This window comes from Scleropages formosus, chromosome 11 (genome assembly GCF_900964775.1).
Source record: "Scleropages formosus chromosome 11, fSclFor1.1, whole genome shotgun sequence".
NCBI lineage: Eukaryota > Metazoa > Chordata > Actinopteri > Osteoglossiformes > Osteoglossidae > Scleropages > Scleropages formosus.
Genome location: NC_041816.1, coordinates 25,971,647 through 25,984,573, shown reverse-complemented (window position 1 = coordinate 25,984,573; position 12,927 = coordinate 25,971,647). Strand labels below are relative to the sequence as shown.

At 41.4% G+C, this 12,927-nt stretch overlaps 2 protein-coding genes across 3 annotated transcripts; both read right to left on the bottom strand.

Moving 5' to 3' along the window:
* Positions 1-199: 199 nt before the first annotated feature.
* LOC108940942 (zinc finger protein RFP-like) lies at positions 200-4,311 on the bottom strand. Its single transcript, XM_029256127.1, has 6 exons — positions 3,730-4,311; positions 3,216-3,311; positions 2,773-3,006; positions 2,546-2,693; positions 1,225-1,251; positions 200-1,012 (listed from the first exon to the last, which is right to left on the bottom strand). Exons 1-6 carry the CDS (start codon positions 4,309-4,311, stop codon positions 426-428), a joined length of 1,674 nt encoding a protein of 557 aa, XP_029111960.1. The 3' UTR covers positions 200-425.
* Positions 4,312-6,054: 1,743 nt separating this feature from the next.
* On the bottom strand, positions 6,055-12,063 carry LOC108940941 (E3 ubiquitin-protein ligase TRIM39). Of its 2 annotated transcripts, none has more exons than XM_029256124.1 (7): positions 11,862-12,063; positions 10,045-10,652; positions 9,799-9,894; positions 7,902-8,135; positions 7,648-7,795; positions 7,224-7,250; positions 6,055-7,106 (listed from the first exon to the last, which is right to left on the bottom strand). In XM_029256124.1, the coding sequence occupies exons 1-7, from the start codon at positions 12,043-12,045 to the stop codon at positions 6,553-6,555; spliced, it is 1,851 nt and encodes a 616-aa protein (XP_029111957.1). In that variant the 5' UTR covers positions 12,046-12,063; the 3' UTR covers positions 6,055-6,552. The 2 variants fall into 2 exon arrangements, with proteins under 2 accessions (XP_029111957.1, XP_029111958.1); XM_029256125.1 differs by having other exon boundaries at positions 10,045-10,637.
* Positions 12,064-12,927: the final 864 nt, after the last annotated feature.

Here is a 12,927-nt window from a genome sequence, read left to right as displayed (position 1 = left end):
TGATACATTTCATGTACAGACAGACTTCACTTTACATCTGATACACTTTGCTTTACATCAGATAGACTTTACTTTATGTCAGTCTTTGCACTTCGTAGTTTCACATTTCCAGTCTTATTCAAGAGCGTGAATGATTTAGAGATTAAAAGCACACGCACACACAGTCTGAAACCGCTTGTCCCAAGCGGGGTCGGGGCAACACAGGGTGCAAGGCTGGAGAGTGAGGGAAGACACCCAGGACAGGCTATCAGTACGTTGCATGGCACTCCAAGCGTGACTCAACCCCAGACCCACCGGATAGCAGGACCCAGGCAAACCAGCTACACCACCACACCCCCTTGAGATTAAAAGCAGACAGAAAAAAAAATGTCCCCCAGATCTCCTCCTCCTAAAAGGTGCCTTCTTGCGGCATCGACGTTAACATGTCAGGATTTTGCCGAAGAAGAGCCCAAATAGCTGAAAAATGCCAAGTTGTACTCATAAACATCGCAAATGGTCAGTGCCTCGGACTTCTTCGCTTTGCTGTACAGATAAAAGTACGGATAGAGATTTCCAGTGAAGGTATAACCAGCAAAGGTATAAATAAGAGAACAGGCCTCCACATCATAAAAAGAGACCTGACCGCCCTCATAGTCCAGGTAAATCCCCACTTTCCGTGGTTTTGGGTTGAGGTACAGCACAGTAGAAGGGGAGGTTTCAGCACTGTACTTCGTTCCAAAACCCTCCATTGACAACACGAAGAAGCCGTGTTTGGTGGACACCTCTATGCTACCCTTCCGCTTGACCGTCTCCATGGCAACCCCTATTTTCCAGTTGTGTCTCATTCCCACCTGCACCTCCCAGTAGTGACGGCCGGAGCTGAAGGCCTGTTCCCCAAGGACCATGGGGGAAGTCTCAAACCGCTCTGGATTGTCTGGAACCACCTGCTCTGTCTTGCTGTTCTTCATGCGCTTCCCACCCTCCGTTATCATGACCCAAGAGCTTGCCGTTTTAGGGTCCATCGTAATTTTAGCTGAGCAGCAGAAGACAAATAAACAAGGGAACAGAATTTTGCTTAAAATCATTGCCACCAGTGAAGTCTAACAGCCACAATCATGACAGTGATTATAACTGAGCAAAATAAAAGCAATCGTCATAAGGCCAAAGTCTCAGCCCTCATAAAGAGTACTTAGAGTACAATGAGGGCAGCTACCAAATTACTACCAAAAAAGGATAAGGAATTACCTTTGTACTTCTGCAGTTGCTTAAGCTCTGTAATGAAACAGCAAGACTGTTAACTATCCAGTACATTTATATGTGTTTATTTAGCAGATGCTTTTCTCCAAAGTGACGTTCATCTCATAGAAAATATAATGCGTTCATCATATTAGCAGAAAGAGACACTTAGATGCAGATGTGTGATCCTTAAGTGCAGTTAGTTTGTTTCTTTCCACCATATGATCCAAAGTTCATCACACAAGGGATGTGTATAAAAGTGTATATTCTGATCAAGTGTATAAAACTTGATTCCTGATCACCTTCCTGGTAATTTTCTTTTTTTATTTTTTTGGAGATACTTATAAACATTTATGTTACATTACAGAAGTAGCTGTGCAAAAGGTTTATTGGAGCATGATCTTAAAGTTGTAGTGCATGAACATTTATGTCTTACATGAACCTAAGCAAAGGGGGCGTGGTGGTGCAGTGGGTTGGACCAGGTCCTGCTCTTTAGTGGGTCTAGGGTTCAAGTCCCGCTTGGGGTGCCTTGTGAGGGACTGGCGTCCCATCCTGCGTGTGTCCCCTCCCCCTCTAGCCCTGTGTTGCCAGGTAGGCTCTGGTTCTCTGTGACCCCGTATGGGCCAAGCGGTTCAGATACTGTGTGTGTGTGTGTGAGAACCTAAGAGATCATGGGCAAAGTGAGTCTGGAAGAGGTGAGTTTTAAGACCCTTCTTAAATGTGGACAAAGATTCAGCAGTTCTGAGTGAGAGGGGAGGTTGTTCCACCACAATGGAGCAAGAACCAGGAACTTTTGTGCTTTGCTTTTTGCGCGTAGCATCACTAAGTGGGCAGATGTGGAAAAGTGTAGCAGTACTAACAACTTCTAGAAAGTTTATTTAATTTCATTACAGTGACACATCAGAATTACCCAGACCCATGTGAATTGTTGTAAAAAGGCAGCACAGTATGGTAGCCATGCAAGAAGATAAATGATTGCATTATAAAACTGGTTTTAATGTAAACACATTTTTTTCCAACTCTAGAGATTGAGATCAAACGAACCTGGATCTTCCCTAAAGTAAAACAATGCACTTCTTCAAATACTTATAGGTTCAGATCTTTTTTTTTTTAAATTTAGTAATATAATTCTTTAAACAATAAACATTTCTTAGTGTTTTGAAATGACTTTTTGAATGTCAGTTGCGAAACAAACGTTGGATCTGGATGAGTATTGTGGAGTGTGGACTTACACTTGTCTGAATGCTTTATTGCTGCAAAGTTTAGATATCCCCTGACTTTCATAGCTTTTATTCTGCTTTAAACCATCTTAAAACTTTTGAAAACTTACCAGCTTCTGTTAGCAGTTTGACTTTTTTCTGTACGTCTTCCAAGACTCCAGACACAGCTCTTCTTATAGTCCCTATGAAGAGGTCAGTGTAGATAGTGAGGTCACACCACTTCTTCATTTCTGGAAAGGTGGACAAGTATAGATAGTCCTGCCATAGGACAGGAGACATCCATCAGCATCAAGAACAACATATCGTTGCATGCAGATGCATTTATAAAGTGACTGACCTGTAAGAAGTGGAGGTGATCCTCAGTGTGACAAAGCCGCTCCAGCAAAGTATCTCTCTTCTGGAGTTCTCCGATTTCCTGCTCCAGCTCCATTATGAGCTCTTCGGCTCTAGCCTCTTCTGCCCTCTGTTTGTTCTCAGTCACTTCAAGGAGTTTTGCCTTCCTCTCCTCAAGAGAGTGCACCACCTCAGTGAAGATGTGTGCACAATATTTACCCTGTCTTTCCATTTTTTCCTGTTGAAACCATATTATAATTTGGTCAAATTGGGCTCATTGGGCTGAAAGAATCCGGCAGTTTAGATTGCATCAGATTTTACAGGTGGATTGTAGAGCAGTCATTAATTATGTTCAAAACATATGAAATTGGAAGTAAGTTGTATAGCGATGGAAGGAAATATGAAAAAGTCACTAAAAAGGGAAGTGAGACTTTCTTTAGTATGCACCTTGGTGAGCACCATTGTGTGCTTTATTTCTTCCACCTTCTTAAGTCTGTCCTGGATCATCTGCTGGATATTTGCTTTAGTCCCATCTAGTTGAGACTGTGGACAAAACCAAAAACACAAATTCCTATCATTTATGTTGACTAACTGTGCAGTCAACTCCATAATTATTGGCACCCTTCACGAAAATGAGCAAAAATCAATTTATACATGAACAACACATACAGTATAATGGGTGTTTTTTCACTTAAATGTGGTAAAGCCATGTATTTTTAACATGTTTTAACAAGTTGCCTAAGCAGTGTAATTTTTTCCACAGGTTTCAAAATTATCGACACCCGCAAAGAATATTTAAGCATCCCTAAATAATATTTAAAAACCAAGAATATTTGACAAATAAAAACAATTTCATTTTAATTGCACTAATGATCAATAACATTTGTTCAAACAGAGTATTGTAGACTAAATTCATTTTACATGCTGTGTTTGGGTGGTTGTATTTCTGAAAGACTCTCACCTTCTTCTCAACATACTGTTCTTCAATATGGACGATATCATGTGTCTTGTGATCCGTTTCAGTGCACAGCATACAAACACAAGTCTGGTCACTTCTACAGAACTGTTCCAGCAGCTTCTGGTGCTTTTTACATATCCTCCTTTCGAGGTCATCGATGGGGTCAATAAGCTTGTGCCGTGTCAAGGATTCAACTCTTCGATGAGGCTCCAGGTGGATCTCGCAGTAGGAGATGAGACACACCAGGCAGGACTTCAGGGCCTTGAGTTTCGTCCCAGGGCAGACATCACAGGGCACTTCCCAAGCTTTAGCAGCATGCTCTGTTATTTCCACCTTCCTCCTCTTCACCTGTACAGCAAGCTCTTCGAGGACTGTGTTTGTGTTCACCTCGGGTCTCATGTGGAATCTTTTACTGCACGATGGACACTGACAAATGTCACAGCTACCCCAGTAGCTATCTATACAAGCCATGCAGAAACTGTGCCCACATGGAGTGGAAACAGGGTTGGTGAACACCTCTAGACAAAGTGAACACTTGAGTGGTTCTTCAGACAGAAGGTCATCAGGCAAACTTGGAGAATCCATCGGTCATGAAACAGGAGTGGCAGCTTTACAAAATCAAGTGAAATTAAAATGCATAAATAGTTTGTTTGCCATTACTGAAACTATAAAACTGCTTCTTTTCAGCGTTTCTGACAATAATTCCTCTCCTTAGCCTCAGGAGAGAAGAATTTCTCACACCACATGGTGAGTCATAGCAGCAAAGTAAGTTATGGTGCGCTTGCATGACTAAGGATACCGTCACTGGAAAAACACAACATTTAAAATAAAGCATTTCCAAATTTAGCACCGATTTCAACGTATTTGCTTCTTAAGAACAGCTGTTGATTTTTTTTTTCCAGAAAAGCAAGTCTAAACGAACCTGGAGCGCAAACCTAACCGACGCCAAAACAAATCTGATGGGAATTCCTGACATCAGTCAGTGACGTGAGTTCACGCATGTTTTGCTCAGATTTATGATTACGCATTTTTTATACTTGAGTTGAAAAGTGAAACTGTGAGATTGAGGAAACTGGTACGAAAAGAGTGTTACCGATGCTAGAGGATCAGTCACGCAAGAGTGAAAGACAGAGGAAAGAAGCCGACCAAAGTAAATGAAAGCAAATGCTGCATTTGATTTACCTGTTTTATTGTGTTGGCCCAGTTTTCTTATACCAGGAAAGTTTCCATTTCTAGAGTCCCAGTCGGAAGGATTTAACGTCACGCAGAACTTCCTGTGTTTTGGAGGTTTCCACCAAGGGTGTGGTGGCAGAGTCTTCTAAAGAGTTAGTAGAGAGAAGCCACCCCATCCCACCCCTCCAGCCATTCAGCATTCACTCACTCCCAGACTGGTTCTACTGGACCTGTTCCCAGTAACATGGGGGTGGTTTTACCACAGACAGTTCAGATGTCGTTCCTCGGTATGTGTGGGTGGGTGGGTGGGTGGGTGTGTGTGTGTGTGTATTTCTGCAGAAATAAATAAGCAGAGAACAGTGCCTGTATGTGTGCAATATATACAGAAGTTGAGTCCACACCCCCCCAATCTCCTGGGTTATGTGCTATACCTTAAGGAGGAAACAAATCCAAGGTGCAGCTACTGCAGCCCCAGCCTACCTAATAGAATTTGTGGAGTGGACAGTGCAATTCTTTGTGGCTTAACTTCATCTTTCTGTGAAGCCAGTTTTGTTTTTGTAAAGCCTGGGTGGTGCGAGAGGACATGTGTTCAATCCCCACTCAGTCTGTGTGGAGTTTGCATGTTCTCCCCATGTCATGTTCTCCCTGTGAGCAATTTAAGGTAAGTACCGTTCTCAAGGGTGCTGGAGGTGGGATTCAAATCAGCAACCTTTGGGTCCAAAGGCAGCAGCTCTGACCACCACATTACTAGTTGACCTGTTCTTACTTGCTTTTCAGAGAAATGTCAGCTAAGTGGCCCAGCGGTTGTATGGTGGCACAATGAATAGTGCTGCTGTCTCACAGCACCTGGGTGGTGTGAGAAGGCAGGGGTTCAATCCCTGTTCAGTCTGTGTGTAGTTTGCATGTTCTCCCCATGTCTGTGTGGGTTTCCTCTGGGTGCTCTGGTTTCCTCGCACAGTCCAAAGACATGCTGTTTAGGTTCCCCAAAAGTGTGTGGATGTCAGAGAGAGTGTGTGTCTGTTTCACTGAGCTATGGATGAGTGACGCAGTGTAAGTCACTGCAGTGAATAAGGTGTGTGGACTGATAACACTACATAGAGTTTATTGAAAGTTGCTCTGGAGAAAAGCATCTGCTAAATAAATATAAATGTTTTGTTATAAAAAGACTTCCTTGGTCCACCTTATGTGACCTCACGTGTGTGTGTGCCCATGTGTGTTCCTGTGTGTGTGAATTTTAAACGTGTTTTCTATTGAAGGAGTCATATACAGTATCTGTATGACAATGACATACAAAGTGTGTGTAAGTGTGTGTGCCCCTATCTTCAGATTGAGGTTTTCGTTGCAGTTTGTTGGTATCTTTTTCCATTATGATGAACGTAAACAGCAGACAGGCAGAAAAATAGACTTTATTAATATCTATAGTAAAATACTCTATCACTCTGTTTTTATCCTTCGTTCACCTGTTTTCGCAGCGAATGTGGTAAAGTATGTGTGAAATCGAGAAGATGGATTTGTTCTGTTGTTTACAGATCCCTCATTTCGCCAACACTGGAACATGTACGGAACATCAAATAAAGCTGTTAATTAATAATAATGTATGTGATTTAGTGCAAAACAACAATCCGGCAAAACTGATGTGTTTAGGCCCAGGAGTTAACACTGCTTGATGAACGTTCTGTCCCTTCCTGAGCAGATGACCATGGTGTCAGATGCTTTGTCGCAGCAGTACAGATAGAAGAAGGGATACAGCTTCTCGGTGAAGCTGTCCATGAATGTGTAGATGTGGGATCTGGCTTTGACATTATAGAAGGAGACCTGTCCTTCTTCAAAGTCCACGTACACACCCACCTTCCTGGGCCTGGAGTCCAAGGTGAGCATGACGGGGGGTGTGGATGACACCTTGTACTCCTGCCCTTTCTTCATCGCCAGGGCCCAGTAACCATTGGCTATGCTGACGGCGATCCGCCCCTTCCTGTTGACAGATGCCCTGGCCGCTCCCAGGTACCAGTCGTCCTTCTCGCCCACCTGCACCTCCCAGTAGTGGCGTCCTGAAGAGATGGCCTCTTTCCCCAGGACGATGACCACGGTGTCAAAGCGCTCCTGGTCATCTGGGAGGTCCTGCCATGTTCCCGCATGCTTCACTTGCTTTCCGTCTTCGGACAACAACAGCCAGGGGTTTGCAGTTCTGGGGTCGTAGGTCACGTCGACTATGGGGAAGGTCAGATCTACACATTTCTCCGTAACTTCTAGACAAAAAGCTCCAGCTAAAAATTAGTTCAGGCCACCTGTCAGAATACGAATAAGAATATAGAAGAATATCTCACCTGTGTACTTCTGTATTTTCTTTAGTTCTGTTTAAAGAAATCACATGAAGGGCAATTTTATACAAAACACATAGTAGTTTAGGTTTTGACACATTTAGACAAGAATGTTTCATGTGACCCTGAATGAAGAATATAATTCAAACGGCATTTCAAAGTAGAAGTTTAATTTGTAGTGTAAAGAAAATTCTTTTAAAAAGTTTAAATTCTTTAAAATCGCTTATTCTATTAGCAAATAATTTGCCCAATTACTGTGTCTTAACAGTTTGATAGTTTAGAAGAGTGACATATGCTGACCTTCTCTCAATGTAATGCATAAATTGTACTTTTGCTGAGATGTACGTCGCTTTGGACAAAAGCGTCTGCTAAATGAATAAATGTAAATGTAAATGGACATATGCTGATCGGGAGTCACTTGAGTCCTTACCCATATCTGTCAGTTTCTCCATTTCTTCATTGAGCTTCTCCTCCAGCTGTGCAACAGCTCTTCTTACTGTCCCAACAGGAAGGTCGGTGTAGACAGTGACATCGGACCAGTCTTTGGTGTGTGGAGGGGTGCACAAGGATGGGAAACTCTATAGCAGGAGGAAAGGACACATCCATCAGTGCAGAAAGATCAGAAAGTCTTGCATAATCACCTGTGGAGATGTTCTTATTTTCCAAGAAGGAGAGTTCACTGACCTGCAGGAAGTGAATATGGTCCTCAGTGTTAGAGAGCTGTACCAGCTCAACATTTCTCCTCTGAAGCTCAGCAATTTCCTGCTCCAACTCCTTAATGAGGTCTTCAGCCCTTGTCTCAGCCACTCTTTGTTTCTCCTCCATCACGGCAATGAGCTCTGCTTGAGTTTGTTGAATGGCTCGTATTAGATTGGTGAAGACCTGGACGCTGTCCTCAGTCTCCTTCTGGGCACTATTCTGGTTATACAAAATACTCATCTCAGTCAAACTCATTCCTTTATGCTACAAAAAAAACAGGTTTGACATCATGTTTCTCAGTTTACCACTCTTACACTGAGTACATTCATATCTCACATTGCATTTGCTTTACTAGTGTTCAAAGATAGATTTCCTACTTTATTTATTTTTCATTTTCACTGTTGTACAGTGAAAACAGCCTACATTCCTGGGTGACACCACTAGCAATATTCACTGAAATAGAATAGAAATGGAGCTGTACAGGACCAAATTTAGGAAAATATATGAAATTTATTGTAACTATATCCTAGACTTTCACAGAAATAAGCTGGCAAATAAATAGAGGTATTGTGTCTATTTGTACACTTTCTTTGATTGTAAACTGAAAGTGACCAGATGCTGAGGAATCTTGCACTTGATTGTCTGATAAATAAATTCCATCCTAATGGCCAGTTTTGTTGTGTCCTTAATCACAGGTGTTACAGTCAGTATTAAAGAACAAATATTTTTTACCGTGTTGAAAAGTAAATTTTGCTGGTTTATTACTAAGTAAATTCGTGCAGAATTTGTACTTTTCATAGTAAATTCAGTCAATACTTTTATGTACTTTCACTCCATTACTGTCACCATCTTTTCGTTACTTTTGAATTTCTCACATTTAATCTTCTTACTTCCTCTCCTTAAAACTAATCAAGTTAGTATTATTGTGAATTGTGATGTTTCTTCTGGATTTCACCGGTTATAGTTGTGGCTGTCAGTCAGTCATGTTTATTTTGAACCATTAAAAATATTACTTCTCTGTCAGCTGACTTCTTCTGTTGATTTCATTGGCCACGTTTGCTAGCAGTCAGACCAATCAGATTTTAATATTGACCAATGAGAGTCAGAGTTGAGTTTAATCCCGCCTTTGCCGACAACCTAATTTATCTGTTCAAGGATGTGAACTCATGAAGTGAAATGTATGTATGCAAACCTAAAATTGTAAGTCACCTTGGACAAAAGCTATATTGTGCTTAATTATTACACCTAGCAGATTGTGGACTTCGTCCTGCAATAATCTGATTAGTCTAACTGAATAAATCAAATTTAATTTGCGCAACAGTTTTAATTTAATAAATATAGTAGTTATAACGTGTTCTCACTTGACTTTTCAATACTTTCAACATTTTCACTCTAGTAAATGGAGTCCTGCAAAAGGGTTAATGTAATTTTATAGAATTAGGTTGCGATGACCTACAGTTGACATTAAAATAGTGTTTGGATGTAATTTTCTGTAATTTATGACACATGACTACAGGTGGTCCCCGACTTACAATGGGGTTACGTTCCGCAAAACTCATCGTAAGACAAAAATATCATAAGTTCAAAATGCATGTAATTCACCAAATACATACCTCAGCCTGACAGACTGGGAGATGTGGATCTCTTTTGCTGCCCAGCATCGTGAGAGAATATGGCACCGCATATCACTTGCCCGGGAAAAAAATCTCAATTCAAAATACGGTTTCTACTGAATGTCTATCACCAGCTCACCATCGTAAAGTCGAAAAAAATCGTAAGTCAAACCATCATAAGTCGGGGACCACCTGTACATAAATGTTTTAATAAGTCAAGATTTCAATTAATTTCTTCCTTTGTTGCATTTATACCAGCCCAGTTTCACCTTGCTCAGCTTGACCGACTGTTGGATCTCTTCTACTTTCTTCAGTCTATCCTGGATCATCTGCTGAACTTCTGCCTCAGTCTTCCTCAGCTGAGCCTGTAGGTAAACATATAGTACAGGGGGTTTGGTTATTTTGTAGCCTAGACTATGATTTGGTTGCTTTGTAGCCTAGACTTAGATTTGGACTCTTTTCTGTTAGCGCTCTGGCCAGACTGTCGACAGCCTGAAACATCTTGCTGCTCTCACCCGTTTCTCGGTCCACTCTCTCTCCACAGGCACAGTGTAGTGGGCCCGGTGGTCGGTTTCAGTACACAACACACACACACAAGTCTGGTCTCTTTTGCAGAACAGTTCCAGGAGTCTTTCGTGTCTCTTGCACATTCTGTCCTCCAAGTTCTTCACAGGCTCAACCAGCTTGTGTTTGGTGAACCTGGCGTTGTGAGTTCTCATGTGCTCATCACAGTAGGAGGTCAGGCACACCAGACAGGACTTGACAGCCTTCACCTTCTCCCCGGTGCAGACATCACAGGGCACCTCCTCCAGCCAGCCCTCCTGCTCAGACAACTCGAGCTGGTGATGACCGCTGGCTCCAGCTCGCATCTCCTTGAACTGCTCGGCTATCTCCCTGAGAACAGTGTTGATGCTGATGTCTGGCTGTTTGTAGAAGGTCTTCTTGCACATGGGGCACTGGTAGAGAGCACTGGTCTGCCAGTAGCCCACAATGCAGGCCATGCAGAAGTTGTGGCCACATGGAAGGGAGACGGGGTTGGTGAACACATCTAGGCAGATGGAGCAGTGGCACTGCTCCTCAGACAGGAGGCTAGTGGGGGAAGCCATTCCTGAGGGAAGAGAAACTTAATGGATATGATTTAAATCAGATGGGGTAGAACTGGCAAGTCAGATGTATTATTATAGGTAAACCTGATCATTGTATTCATTGCAAAGTGGAAAAAAATAATATTAAATCACTGTGCTTCTGTCATTACCACTTCTTTCTTAGGTGTCAAACTCATTTTGACTTTTCTGTTGTAATTCAGATTTTGTATGTAGGCTTGTTCAGGTTTTTTGAAGAAGTGATGTACAGTATATATAACCTAAGGAGTTCCCTCTCTCACACACACACACACACACACACACACACACACACACAATCAATCCTTGGGATCATCTAACCCCTTCCCCCGAGGTATCACCTGTGCAGTTTTTCAAAAATATGAGTTAAAAAATATTAAGAACACAATAGATATTCTTATCATCTTTTATTAATTTTTACATGGATATAACTTGCGTGTAGCAGAAATTTTGGTTAAAAAAAAATATGTAAAAGTAAACATCTGTATCCATTGTTATTTTCTCAACCTTTCATTTTACACTTATATATCTATGCAAAATGTCTTTTCGTTGTTTGGTTGTAATTTTAGATGGCAGTAATAGCACAGCCTTAAAAGCTTAACAAAATTTTTACAAAAATACAACAAATGCGAACATGAGACAGTTGCATTTCAGCAGAGATGCTTTGTATAAAAATCAAAAAGGGGCATGTGGCATTTTTGATTATAAAAATCTATACCCAAAACCCAAGGCAAACTTTTTCATAAAACACACTGAGCAAATATTAGTTTGTAAGCAGACCTGCTGTCAGCAAAGTTTCTCAGATATGTGCAAGTGAGTTATAATTTGAGTAGAAGAGTCAGGAATATAGAAGCTTGGCTATACATAGCATCAAAGATTAACATGTTTCCAAAAATACCAGACTTGCCACCTTCTACTGCCCCAGTTGCCCCACAGACAGGAACAACATAAAGAAAATGGCATTTTATATTGTTACTAATTTCCAGTTGTCAGTTTCATGTCCCAGTAAGAGAAATAATAGAATTTACTATAGTAGCAAAAATGTCGAGTTTCCCAGTGAGTGACAGCCAAGCCCGAATTATGATTTCATTATGCTGATCCATGCACAGGCAGGACCGTTCATTCTTTTTAAGCGTTTAGGAGAGCAGAGGCGAAGAAATAATAAGAATAATTGTGTAATGCTGCATGGAGAAGTTTCCGGAGAGCCTTACCAGTCAGCAGCTTCAGCGGTGAGATACTGAGCAGTCTGCGTCTGAGTGACGCTCCACAGCTGACTCTCTGACCATCACAGGAGTCTAATTTAAACCTGCCTGCTGTTAACCCTTTACACTCCACGGAGGACTCTATCCCATGGTAAATGGACAGCGTTAGTCCTTTAAACGCTCTACTCCACATCCCCTTAAAAGTACAGCCTTAACTCCTTACGCCATACTGGACTGTGAGTCCAGTTAGAAGAACACCAATATCCTTGGGTGTACCATGATGTACCCTAAGGGTATTTTATCGCTTCATCAAGGGACAATGTTAACCCTTTATATTCAACTGTGAGCTCCCTCTCTCACTCACTCTTAAGTTACTCCAAAGTTACATTTTTAACTCTTCACACACCATATAGCTGCCTATCTCCTCTTAAATGATCTGTTAACCCCCTAATTCCAACGAGGTTGACTTGTTTCTCGTGAAATACAAGCTTTAACACACAGTACTGCACCACATCCTGTGACAGAACACTGACTAGATGTCATCAAGTTCAGTGCCTCCCTCCATAGCCATTACTATAGTAATATTTTTTCACCTTCCTGGACTCTTTATTTGGAAATTAAGTGTAATGCTAAATGTTAAAACATCATGGTTTTTAGTATCTGGTACATTAATGGCATTTTACATGTTCTGTTTCTTTAGAAAAGTGAATAGGCTCAATAAAGTCCAGTTGTAAAGCACTGGAAAATTTACATAATGTCTCAAGGATCCTTGTACAGAATAAATGGACTATAGACGGGCATCACATGTGCTTAATAAAGTCACAAAATTGAAAAAAAGACAACCACTTGTTTCAGAGGGTTCAGTAGCTTGGAAAGATCTGATGTATTTGTCATTGATTCGCTTTCCTTTACTGTCCTTTTCAGGGTCACGGTGGTTTGGAGCCTATCATGAAACAACTGGGCACTAGGTTCGGATGCATTTTTTTTTTTACAGTGACCACATCTGATATTTAATTGGAGTGGAGTGAGCTGTTTTGGGAGTGGTCTAGGAAATTTCTGGTCTGTTTTTATGCAG

Coding starts and splice junctions, on each gene's coding strand:
- LOC108940942 (XM_029256127.1), bottom strand. CDS start 4,311: ATGGATTCTCCAAGTTTGCCTGATGACCTTCTGTCTGAAGAACCACTC. Junction 3,312..3,729: donor AACAGTATGTTGAGAAGAAG/GTGAGAGTCTTT, acceptor TTTTGTCCACAG/TCTCAACTAGATGGGACTAA. Junction 3,007..3,215: donor ACACAATGGTGCTCACCAAG/GTGCATACTAAA, acceptor TGGTTTCAACAG/GAAAAAATGGAAAGACAGGG.
- LOC108940941 (XM_029256124.1), bottom strand. CDS start 12,045: ATGTGGAGTAGAGCGTTTAAAGGACTAACGCTGTCCATTTACCATGGG. Junction 9,895..10,044: donor GAGAGTGGACCGAGAAACGG/GTGAGAGCAGCA, acceptor GTTTACCTACAG/GCTCAGCTGAGGAAGACTGA. Junction 7,251..7,647: donor GGAGAAACTGACAGATATGG/GTAAGGACTCAA, acceptor TTCTTTAAACAG/AACTAAAGAAAATACAGAAG.